The sequence below is a fragment of the Psittacula echo genome (genome assembly GCF_963264785.1).
Source record: "Psittacula echo genome assembly, chromosome: 1".
NCBI classification, from domain to species: domain Eukaryota; kingdom Metazoa; phylum Chordata; class Aves; order Psittaciformes; family Psittacidae; genus Psittacula; species Psittacula echo.
The window spans coordinates 19,094,601-19,106,973 of record NC_137735.1 but is presented as its reverse complement, the minus strand read 5'-3'; the positions used below and the strand labels follow the sequence as shown (position 1 = coordinate 19,106,973).

Here is a 12,373-nt window from a genome sequence, read left to right as displayed (position 1 = left end):
AGAACGGTCTACTTAGGGCTTTGTAGAAACTGGGATCCAACCCCCACCCAAGACTGAGGACCCCATTTTTCTTCTGGTACACCCCAGGAAATTTTTGAGTTATGCTGGCTTTTACTCCAGCAGCTCATTAGACCATGCAGCAAATATTTTCCAAGACATGGAGTCAGAAATACAGATAGCACATTTCAGTTCTGTAGCCACCAGCTTGTACATATCATACTGACATGGTACACCAGGGCTGGGAGGTTAATCTGATGGGCAGCCTCATGTTCTCTGCTACAAGACCTCTCTGGCCATGATACTGACTTAGAATCATGTGCTCCCTGCAGCTCATTTATGGTGTGCACTGGCTGCTGCCAGGAAATACAACCAAATCAGCTTTTATACCTGAGTAGAAAATTACTGTTAACATTACTACTTTTCATTTCTAAGTGCTGACAGCCTTCATGAGACAAGTATCAAGAGTCCCTGTCCCAGGGAGCTTACAGACCAAAGAAGATAAATGCACCGTGAGGCCACTGCGTCAGAAAGACACACATGATTTCAAAGAAAATAAATAGCTCTACAACAGGAAGGCAGGAGAAAGGTGGTTTCATAAATGAGTGCTTGGCTTCTCTAAAGTCTAAAACCAGAGTCAGCCTATAATGGAGTGCATTTCCACTAATGAAGCATCCAGTGTATGTTGTATATTTAGGTTGGATTTTCCTGTTGTTGCTCATCTTGATGGCCTTGATCCCAGGCACTCGAACTTTCCTGTATGAGTTGCTGAAAATGTATCAGATGATTACCTAAATTTTGAGGTTTACTGGTCCATCATTGTTTTTCTGGCAGCCACCATGGAGTGAGGCTGAACAGTTTCAGTCCTCAGTGAGCCTCACAGCAACATTTGGCAATTTTGTGCAACTTTTTCTTTTTTTCCCAGTTTCACGAGTCTTTCTTTCACCATCCATACTGGCTCACAGGTCAGACTTACTCTCTAATACGGAATCTAAAGAAAATTTTTCATGTTATGTCAGAATCTTAAGCTTTAATGGCTTTTTACATCCATATTATTTATATCTTTTAAACTCTGTCCAGCCACTCCCACTGCATTTTCAAAATGGCATCTGGCCTTCAGTTCTGAGAATATAAGTCTTCATGGCTTTCTACTGGAAGAGAGAATTCACTTGGTATGGAAGGTAACGGGCATGGTGCTAGCTGAAGCAGCAGTGCCTTTGACAAGCACATGGCAGACCATTACTTTAAAATGCCCCAGGGTTTCTTCTCTCAGCTTCACATAAAGCATTACCTAGCTCTTGGAGAGCTAGGTGTGCACCACAGATGTGCAGACAAAAAATGGCAGAGAAAATGGGAATGTCAGCACTATGCAGCGTTGCCCCTGCAGTGGCTGCCTTCACTGCCCACAGACCCTGCTTAACAGCACCATGAGCAGGCAAAGCAAACAAGCATTGGGTGAAGAAGCCTAGTACAAAAAACATACACAAACTGATACATTTGTAGTGGTCTGTGCTTTTGTTCCTTGCGAAATAAGAATGAGGAGGGGCTGTTCAGTCTGGAGAAGAGAAGGCTGTGTGGAGACCTCATAGCAGCCTTCCAGTAACTGAAGGGGGCCTACAAGGATGCTGGGGAGGGACTCTTCATTAGGGACTGTGGTGATAGGAAAAGGGGTAATGGGTTCAAACTTAAACAGGGGAAGTTTAGGTAAGATATGAGAAGTTCTTTACTGTGGGGATGGTGAGGCACTGGAATGGGTTGCCCAAAGAAGTTGTGAATGCTCCATCCCTGGCAGTGTTCAAGGCCAGGTTGGATGGAGTCTCTGGTGGCATGGTTTAGTGTGAGGTGTCCCTGCCCATGGCAGGGGGGATTGGAACTGGATGATCTTAAGGTCCTTTCTAACCCTAACTATTCTATGATTATATGATTCTAAAACAAAGTTTTGGAGGAAGGCTTTGCAAGACAAAAAGATCCTTAGCGTCAGTGGACGTTTTGCCTCCTGATCTTATTTTCTCAAGTTTTGGCATTCTAAAGCTTTAGTATTTTCATTTGAGACTTGAAATACTGCTATTCAGTCTGAGATTTTCTGCCACATCTGCCTATTCAAATGCTTTTTACCTCAAGGAAGAAAGAGCAAGATTCTGATGAAAGAGGTTTAGATAAACCAAAAGAAGACAGACATGTTGGGTCTAAGGGAGTTTGCTGGACTCTTTCTTCATTTTTTTATATGGCAAAGGAATGAACTGCACTTAAAGCTTATGATGCAAAAAAAAAAAAGTCATTTGCCCTTTTGCAAGGGAAAAATGAATATCTTCTGGATTTTCCTGCAGGTTTCCTCTGCCCACATTAAACTGGAAACAGAAGCTTTCTCTGTCATTCTCTAGGTTTCGAAGTCATAGATCATCTCCTCTAACAAGTGCAGTAAAAAGCATACTTAATATGCACATATGGACTTCTCCATGTAACTTATTATAAAATAAAGGTCTTTAACATTTTGAAGTATGTTGTAATCTTGTTAGGCTTGTATAGCACTTATTATTAATGAGAATAAAAGGCAGGTGTCTCTGTGAATACAGATACATTTTTCATAGTTGCTTTAAATAAACCGATGTTAAACAAGACAAAGACAATGCTGTATGAATACTGTGTTCTCCAGTATCTTATAATATCATGGCACTCTCCTTAAAAAAATACTTGAACACATCTTCTCATGTGGAGAAGAAGGATATGTCACTGGAGGACATATAGTGCTTTTCTGCTTTAAATTTGAATTTCCTTAATTTTGTAGGTTTAACTTATTCCCTTAATGATAGTTTAACAGGCTTTTTTTTAATGGTTCAGTTTTGTTTTATTACAGTTGTCTTAAAGGGATATTAGAGATATAAAGGTTATTAGAGGGATAGAAGAAGGAAAAATTGCGCAGCCATGCACAGACTTATGGAAGAGTGTGCAATAGTTATTTCCATCACACTGTAATATAATAATCTCCATGTCAGTGAGTGAAACATTATGTTTTTTCAGTTGATATGTATTATCTCAGCTAAAGTATATTAGACAGTCTGCTGTGTTATGTTCTGCTCCATCTGGTCAGTCATTTGGGTTCAATAGCAAGTATCAGTGGAATTGTTTCTTATCAAGTGTTTCAGTGCGGTTAAATCCTTGATTTGGTAAAACAGTCTGAAAAAGTAATTACTGTGCATATGCAGATTTTCCTGTTTTTGAAGTTTATGGCACCCAACCATACGCAGAGTAAGCGAAATTACAATGGGGAGAATGGAATAAATGCAGATTTCTTTTGCTTGCACTCTACAGTCCCTAGTTCGCAGAAGCCCTACCCAAACTCCTCAATCAGGAAGGTCAGGGCTCTGGACTGGAACACAGTAGAGACAGAGATAAAAAGCAGCAACTGTCTGTAAAGTACCCCTCTTCCCTAAATTTCTGGCTATCCTTGAGCACATTTGTCCTTCTTTTAGCCATGCTAGCTTCTGCAAACTGCAGTGCTTTGGTAGAGGACAAGGGCAGCTTTTGGACAATGCACTCTGGAAGGCATAACATTTAAACAAGAAAGTGTCTGTCACAAAAGGGTTACAGAAGACTACCAAGGCAGTCACCTTGGTTCCTTATGTAATCAAAAGAGTCAGTAGTTTCAAAGATCTAAATGTGATACTTACCTCATCCCATTAAGAAGAGCATGCACTTACTTTGGTAGAGCAACCAGGGATTCCCATTGGACTGACCAGGGAGCTATAAAGGACCCAGGTGGTTCCAGTGATCACTTCTTGTGCAATACCTTAGGGAGTAAGGCTTCTGAGTAGGAGTATTTGATTCTTGGATCTCTGTTTTCTGACTCTTTAAACTCACTTTGATTTCTCAGGAGCTTAGATTAACTTGATCCAAGCCCCTGAGATTTGTGAGACCAGGAAAAGAGCCAGCAAAAATAGTTGACTGAGTGTGCTAGTGAGAAGAAGCTTCTGTTGGGAGGCAGATATATTGGTTTCAGCTTTCTGCAGCAGGAATTGTTTACTTATTTTGATTAAACAGTTCCTGGAAGCAGAGTGCTCTCCTGGCAACAGGGAGACCAGATTCTGGGCCCCTAAAACTAAGAGTTCTGATGGTCCCTTTATCTCAAATGAGTGCTCAAACAAGTAGAGAAGAGGCATCAGGATAATTTCTGTTTGAAAAGTGTTTTGGTCTGATCTCAATCCTTTTGTCGGTGGTCCAAGAATGGCTCCTGCCTTATGCCTCTGTGGGGACTCATGGAAAAGATACATTTCATGCTGTATTTGAATTGTAACGCTATCAGCTACCTGTCTCTTCAGGCTAGGGTGTTTCTGAGCAAAAATGCAAGGCTATATTTAGGTCCCTAGAGCCTTTTGCATCACTCAGTTGAGGTACCATTAGCCTTTAGGCACCTCCCCAGGTTATGATAGTAATGAATTCTCAGCAGTCAGGATAGCTCCTTCGGCATCCAGCACCTACATTCTGAGCAAGTCTCAGGTGCCAAAGCTGATGGTTTAAACTGACATTGCTTCACTGACTGACAGATTTACACCAGCTGAGAATGTGGTGGTGGTGGTAGTGGTGGTGGTTCGATTTATGGGACAAATGTGCGGACATGTAAGGGATGAGCAGTAGGGCCAGTAGTGGCAGGGATCTTCAGGCCAGAGGCAACCTGAGACAGGAAGGCTGAGCACCCAAGCCATGTGTAGCTGGTGCTTCTTTGCCGTAATTACCTTAAGGTCAGTGTTTTGAAGTTCTCTTTTTGCCTTGATTTACTTGCAGCTCACTAAATGGCTCTACCCTCAGCAAACTGTTCATTCAGAAATTAATGAAGTGCCTTTCATGGGGTTTCCTAGTCCTTCTGTTACTCTGCTGAGCATTTCCACTCAGGAAGGAAAGATACGACCATGACTCCATTGTTTTAAACGTATCTTTGATGCTTTCCTCCCAAGTGTCCAGGGAACATGCAAATGGCACCTTAGGCTATAAAAATCAGAGACTTTAGTCAGGTTGTTTTTCTGAAGAAACCAAAAGGTAATGGTGACTACGGGATATATTTTATTATCCTGGTTTCCCCCCCCCAAAATATTTATTTTTATAAAAGAAATCTTCTGGACCCATAACAGTTTTCCCTCTGTATTAAGGTATGGATTATGGTGGAACAGCTGATGATGAATCAGCTATTGAGTCATCTGAGTTTATAATGTCATGTTTGTTATACATTTTGTTGTGTCTATGGCACATTTATCCAATTAGTGTGTTACTTTATACTACTCCACAACTAAGGTTTGCCCAGTATTATATAGATCGGAAGAGGAACCAAGCTCCTGGTTTGGAAGAGTTCACAGTCTTGGAGGGGAGGTAGAAAAGAAGAAGATGCAGTAGGATACCAAGGGAGCTATCTGTCAGTGTGTAGCAGAACAGTGGCAGCAAACAGTGAAACCTTCCAGGAGCACACCACCTGACGAATGCAGCATCATTTAAATACCTTCAATGCTTTCCATGAGAGAACTGTTTCACTTACTAGCAAGATCCACTGGGTCTTCCACAAGAGACTTCTACTGTAATTCTGCATCCTCTGCACATCCGTGTGTTTGCATGCATATATGTATAGGTTCATCTCTTACGTATCTTTTAAAAATATGCCTTCCCTGTTGCTGTTTCTCAACAGGAGGAACATCGTGTGATTTATCTGCGTAAAATCAGACCTGACACAACCAGAACAGAACTGAGGGACCGGTTTGAAGTTTTTGGTGAAATTGAGGAGTGCACAGTAAATTTGCGGGATGATGGGTAAGAACTTTTGAAATTACTTTTTCTTTCGAAGCTGCCATATGTAAAAAAATTATAGCAGTAAGATTACTGGTATGGGAGTTACCAATACAAGTGCTGTGACAAATGACATGCTGAGTTCAAAACCTTATTTATTTTCTTTCATCCTTATTTATTAATCTCACTAGTTGAGATTTCCTATCCCAGAAATAAGTATTTAGCTGCATGACAGGACAATCATGCTGATAAATGGATGCACTTCTGGCATTTCCACTGCTGGATTTCCTACATGTTCTTGCTTTCAGGAAGGGGTTACACTAATGTGTGTTAACTCTTTTCAGCTTTTGTTCACAACTGTGTTTTTCAATTGCAGAGACAGCTATGGTTTCATCACCTACCGCTATACTTGTGACGCCTTTGCTGCTCTTGAAAATGGGTACACTTTACGCAGGTCAAATGAACCTGACTTTGAGCTGTACTTCTGTGGACGCAAGCAATTTTGCAAGTCTAACTATGCAGACCTAGGTAGGTATTTTGCCCTATGTGAATTAAAGTGCATGACTGGAACCTTGTAACTCGGGAGAATTTAGGGTTTGCTTATTTGTTTGTTGCTTATATTGTTTAAATGATGGGGGGTAAAGGAAGTGATTTCCGCTTGCTGCAAGAAGTTTAAAAGTCTGCTAATCTGAGTTCTAATATGATCCAGCTTCTTTCAGCTATTTCAGATTGTGAAAAATTCTTTAAAAGCCCATTTCCATCATTATAAAAAATAAGTGCTTGATATTAAATAATATATTTCCATATTGAAATAATAGCACCACAGAAATCTCCTGCATGCTTTGCTATTCACTGCTTTGCTATGGCTGCTTGGTCCTAATACCTGTTTTATTTATATGAGCAATAAACAGAGAACGAAGTAGATGCCTAACCCCAAAAAATTCATTATGATTCTTAACTTTGCCATGAGTTGTGCTTTAGATGTGTAGAACTTGCCAGAGCATTCTTAACCACAATTCATAGTTTTTCGGGTTTGAAAGCTAGAAAGGCTTGTGACCACATCTGACCCTTAGTATAGCAAAGGTTACTGATCTCAACTGGTGGTTCTCAAATCATGCATATGCATCTATGTATGAAGGTGTGCTTTACTGAAAGGGTGGTGAGGCACTGGAATGGGTTGCCCAGGGAAGTTGTGAATGCTCCATCCCTGGCAGTGTTCAAGGCCAGGTTGGACAGAGCCTTGGGTGACATGGTTTAGTGTGAGGTGTCCCTGCCCATGGCAGGGGGAATGGAACTAGATGATCTTAAAAGTCCTTTCCAACCCTAACTATTCTATGATTCTAAGGTGTGTCCTTGCAGGAACATCCAGTCCTGATGTAAGAGGCTCCAGTCTGTGAAGACCTTAGCAAATCTCTTGGTGTTTGCTGTCCCACTGATGCAGGGCAGTATGCATACCAGTCTCCAGCCTCCAGTATGCTGTGATAACACCAGTCCCAAGTGTGCATACTGACTGCCATAACACATCTAGTCCTGTCCTGTCTAAGCAAACATGTATGGTGCTGTCCTGTGCTCTGGGTCGGGGTGTGATGCTCCCCCTTGAAAGGATGTTTGGAGATGTTCAAAGTCTTACAGCAGGAATGCTGATGTTAAGTATATGCATAAAGAGACCATGTGGACTACCAAAACAGCCTCTGTAATGTTATAATGTATTATAAGCTCACATAATTTAATTACGTTTTAAAATGTAAAGTATTCATTAAATGTTAAACCTTTCCTAATACCTGCATAAATACACTAAAGTTACCAGAGATACTCTTTTCTGCATAACATAGCAAGGGACATTTTGCCGTTGATTCTATATTAAACAGATATTGTGGGTTTTTATGAATAAATGACCACAGTCATTAAAATCTCTCATACCCCTATAACACAGTGCTAATAAAATCTTGTATGGGCTGCCCTCAGCTTTGTACAGTGCAGGAAGAGAATACAGATATATTTTTTTTCTAACCAATTGATGTCTTTTCCAAATAAACGACAAAGATGATACACATTGTTCACAATGAATATGCTATAATTCACTTCAGTGGCTAAACAGATAATGTAAAGCTAAGAAAAGACAATTGACTGCTGAAGAGATATAGGGTTGATGTTGAAAATATAAAAGGTAGCAAGGCATTTGTTGAAATGTAGGCTGATAAAAACAGTAAAAACAGATTGAAGTCTTGACTTGATTTGACTTATCTTCAGCAGTAGAAGCCAAGGTCATCTCTGTATCTCCGAAAATCTGGGATTTAAAATAAGTTGTCTGAAGGGAACCCTCTTGAACATTATTCATCACTGGGAGCATTCCCTGGCAGGTCTCTCCATACCAAGTGGGATTCCCAGAGTATCTGTGAGCAGAGTATTTTCACTTTGTCCTGCTGACAGCTTGAGCTTCTGTAGTTCAGACTGCATTCCCTGTATTTTGCAGAATAGCTGATAGAACTACATAAGGAAATGGCAGCATGAACTTTAAAATTCATGAGCTAGTACAAGGACAGAGAGAATTAATCAGCCTTGGGTTGAGTACAGAAGAAAGAAAACACTTGAAAATAGTAGTCAGAAGTTTTAACACCTCTCCTCTGTGAGAAGATATTGTCTTAACAGAACTTGTAATGAACATTTAATGCACAGTGTGTCTTATAGTGGTAGATGGGGAGTTCTGATTAATTCAACACAAGAAATGGCAAGAAAAGGGCACACTCATAAAGGAGCTGTGACACAGGAACTGGGAAGAGTCAGTATTAATCTGGGATGACTCCAAAAGGAGATCCAGTACTTGCAGCCGTGTCAGTAATTGCCGTACTGGAGCTGCATGGCCACAAATGTACAATCCCTCCTCTGCTAGGCATAGACTGACGTCTGTACCTGAGCAACCAGCAAAGCTGGAGCATATATTGCAGGTCACAGGAGCTGGACCATTATTGCTGCTATGAGTTATCATATATGCTGCAAAGAGCAGAGGAGCCCACCTGAGATTGCTTGTACGGTTTTGCAGAGGCCCTGCCCTGAATTGCTCACACTTAAAACAAGGAAACCCCCAAAAGATCAGAATGGAAGCAAAAACAGAGATTCAGGGATGTGTAGTGACTTGTACAAGATTCTGAGGCAGGGCCAGCAGAAGCAGCAGTGTGCTTTCCATGCTTTCTGCAGAACCATCGCCCTGCTACCTTTCTCAGGAGAAGTCAGTCTTGGATACGGTGTGATGAAAGACAACAGCTGAAAAATGATGGTGGAGTTTTGGGTAAAGCATCTGTCTGGACTACTTTGAGACCTACACAGAGCAGTGCTGAAGTCCTTGGAGAAACTCTTCCCACCTGCTTTATATGTATTATGCAATATATGGTTCTTCCGCAAAATTGATGACATGTACTGCTTTTGTTAAGCCCTGCTTCCTACCAGAAAGCTCTTTCCATTCCTAAAGCTTCTCTGATGACCATTTCTGAGCTTTTATCATCCCATAAAGTTGGGGGCTTAAGGGGATTGTTTCTGCAGTGTCTTGTTCATACTGTTGTACAGAGGAAATAATGCAAGTACTCACTAGTGGTTCTTGCCTCTTACCTAAACTTGCATCCTTTGGGTTTCAGATTCAAACTCAGATGATTTTGATCCTGCTTCCACTAAAAGCAAGTATGACTCCATGGATTTTGATAGTTTACTCAAAGAGGCACAGCGGAGCCTGCGTAGGTAACATGTATCGCACCTAAGGAAAACAGAGGGATGGCGAATACCTCACGGACGTCACGTCCTTCAGTAATGGACAATTGAGAAGTCATACTTAGGAATTTCTCCTACTTTACACTCTCTGTTCGAAACCATGGTTTACATGAACACAGCTGCTCGACAAGTGGAGAGGCAGGATGGCTGTCCAGTAAGCACACGCATGTCCATGGGTGTCAGCTTTGCTTTCACGGGTGATCAGTGGCGGGGGAGCCAGGCATTCCTTGCAAGTTCAGTGCAAATCACAAGACATGGCAGCAGTTCCACAGAGATAGACAAACAACGATGAACTGCAAAATCTGTACATACTGCATTTTAACAAAGAAAAAAAGAACAAAAGCAAACAAAAAAAACCAAATTTGAGTACTATGGCTGCTGATGTCTGGGAATCAGACACTGCATTGTTATTTTTTTTAAAATGAAGCTTCTCCTCACAACACGGTGATAATATGACAATCCAGAAGAAACCGCAGGTCCCAGAAGCCTACAATCTTTCAGCTTTGTTTAAAGGTTTTTGTTTTCTTCGGGGATTTTTTTTTTTGATGGGGTGGGAGGGGTGGTTTTTTTTAGTCCTTGCGGAAGAGAAAACGAAAGGCTGAAGCTTCCCTAACATTCTGAAGTTTCATCTTTTAATTCTGACACCCATGTAAATGTCTACAACGTTGATCTTCCACAGCAGAATTTTCAAAGCCTTGTTAATGGTCAAATGTGCAGCTTGTTCAGCAATTTATTCTAATGAGCGGACGTAGTGTTACATTATTAATGAGAGTTGGATGTAACTATCTGGGTGTGTGCACAGATAGTTTATTTGCTACATTCTCTAAAGTAGTTGAGTATTTACAAATGTTAAATGGAGTATTTTTATTTATGTACATACTGTATGACGATGTTCTTTTTTGTTACAGCTATGCACTGTAAATGCAGCCTTCTTTTCAAAAACTGCTGAATTTTTCTTAATCAAGAATACTCAAATGTAATTATATGAGGTGAAACAATTATTGTACACTAACATATGTAGAAAGCTGAACTTACACTTATATATATTTGATTGTAAAAAAAGAAAGATGCGTCTGGGTGAGGGTGTGCGTGTGTATATGTGTGCGCGCGTGTGTCTGAGTGCACAAATGCTTTACACACATTCATCCCTTCTTGGTGAGCTTCTGTAAGAATTTTGTCAAGAATTATCCTAGCCCAAAAGGTATTAACCACTTCTGCAGTATTTTTCCACATTTTTCTCATTGCTTGATTTTCTTTTGCAGTTTTATACACTGAATTTGTTAGGGGAATGAAATTTTCTCATCTAAATTTTTCTAGGAGATATCATAATTTTATGTAAAGTCTCTCAAATGGGTAATCATTAAGAAATGTTTTTATTTTATGTATCAACGTAGTTTTGGAACTAGAGGTCAAAAATCTTTTTAAAATGCTATTTTGTTTAATTTTTGTGATTTTAATTTGAAAAAATATGCTGAGGTAATAAGTACAGTATGATTTTTACAGTAATTCTGTGTCTAAACGCTGTTCTTGAAGCCAGTAATCTTTTCATTGGCAGAGTTTAACGGTGGAATTTATCTGTATTTTTTACAGTTATGCATCCTGTATAAATACCAATCCTTCATTCCTTTGTTTACTAAAGAGACATATTTATCAGTTACAATTATCCTATTTATTATAAATTATAAGATGACTAAAATAATAAAAAGGCCAGTGGAAATTTTATACCTAGGATGCATGATGATTGTCAGTCCGGAGTAAGTGCTTCGTTTGGGAATTCAGCTTTTGCAGAAGCGGTGAGTTGGTTGTTTCGTTATTTTTTTCCTTTTTTTACTATGCACTAGCATGGCCTCAGATGTGCCCATGACATTGTTGCTGATGACATTGCTTCTGCTAAATTAAATAGAAACTTCAGGAAAGAAAAAAACCACAAGAGTAAACTTACAGCTATTCTGAGCATCAGATTTTCATCTGAACGGAGTCTAAAGACTGTATCAGCAAAGTTTGGAACTTGCTTGTGAATGTATAGATTTGGTATTCTATTACTGTTTGGCATTCATGACTCCTCTTAAAGGTATGGCACACCGAACTATTTAATCTCCTTTCCCACTCCCAATCTTAGAAAACCGATTCCACCCCCATGCCAGTGCAGTTGATTTTGATGGCTGCATTCATTTTATCACCAGCATATTGTGTTCTGAGAGATTCCACTGTCTGTCCTGTCGGATGCTTGCTTGATTTTTTGGCTTCTTATTTCTCAGTAGATAGATAGCAATAAAATAAAAAAAAAAAAAATAAAAAAAAATAATAAAAAAAAAGAGAAAAGACCTTTCTCAGAGGTTCTGTGTTACAGCTGTAACATTCTTTAATCTGCATAATTCTTGTTGTTGCTCTGTAGGTTAACAATGCAGGTATTTTAACTTTGTGTGAATGCCAAACTAAAAGTTTACAATTTTCCTTTCTGGATTTTGAGTATCTTCTGTTGTAAAGAAAAATATTAAAAGCAATAAATTATTTTTAAGAAATCAATATTTAGTATATCATGTGTTCAAGGACCAGATGCATTACCTATTTTGCCTTTAAATTTCTGTGATTAAATTTTAAGTACATTCTCTTTTGCCCTGTATTGCTGACATGCATAAGTTCGTGTGCGCTTTGGCAGGGGATTATTTATTTTTTACCAAGCAGGCATAATGACATGAGTCAGGGGTTTGGGGTTTTTTTCTTTCACTGGCCTGGCAAACATTCCCATCCTGAAGATGGCTTTCCTCTGTGGATTTACAAATTACATATGAAATTAATAGAGCTAGGATTGCTGAATAAAGCCATTTGTGCCCTCTATAGACACTGTAGT

General features: G+C 39.7%; 1 protein-coding gene across 4 annotated transcripts in view; it reads left to right on the top strand.

The window, feature by feature from the left end:
* Window positions 1-11,141, top strand: part of PPARGC1A (PPARG coactivator 1 alpha) — a gene marked incomplete at its 5' end in the record, with an annotated part of 370,436 nt that extends 359,295 nt beyond the window's left edge. For 3 of the 4 annotated variants that reach the window (XM_080626739.1, XM_080626740.1, XM_080626742.1), the window contains 3 exons: window positions 5,666-5,787; window positions 6,140-6,291; window positions 9,393-11,141. In XM_080626739.1, coding sequence (XP_080482865.1) covers window positions 5,666-5,787; window positions 6,140-6,291; window positions 9,393-9,496 — 378 coding nt within the window. In that variant the 3' untranslated portion in view covers window positions 9,497-11,141. The remainder of the gene's footprint in view (window positions 1-5,665; window positions 5,788-6,139; window positions 6,292-9,392) is intronic. The other variant, XM_080626741.1, reaches the window with a different exon arrangement.
* Between the last annotated feature and the right edge of the window lie 1,232 nt (window positions 11,142-12,373).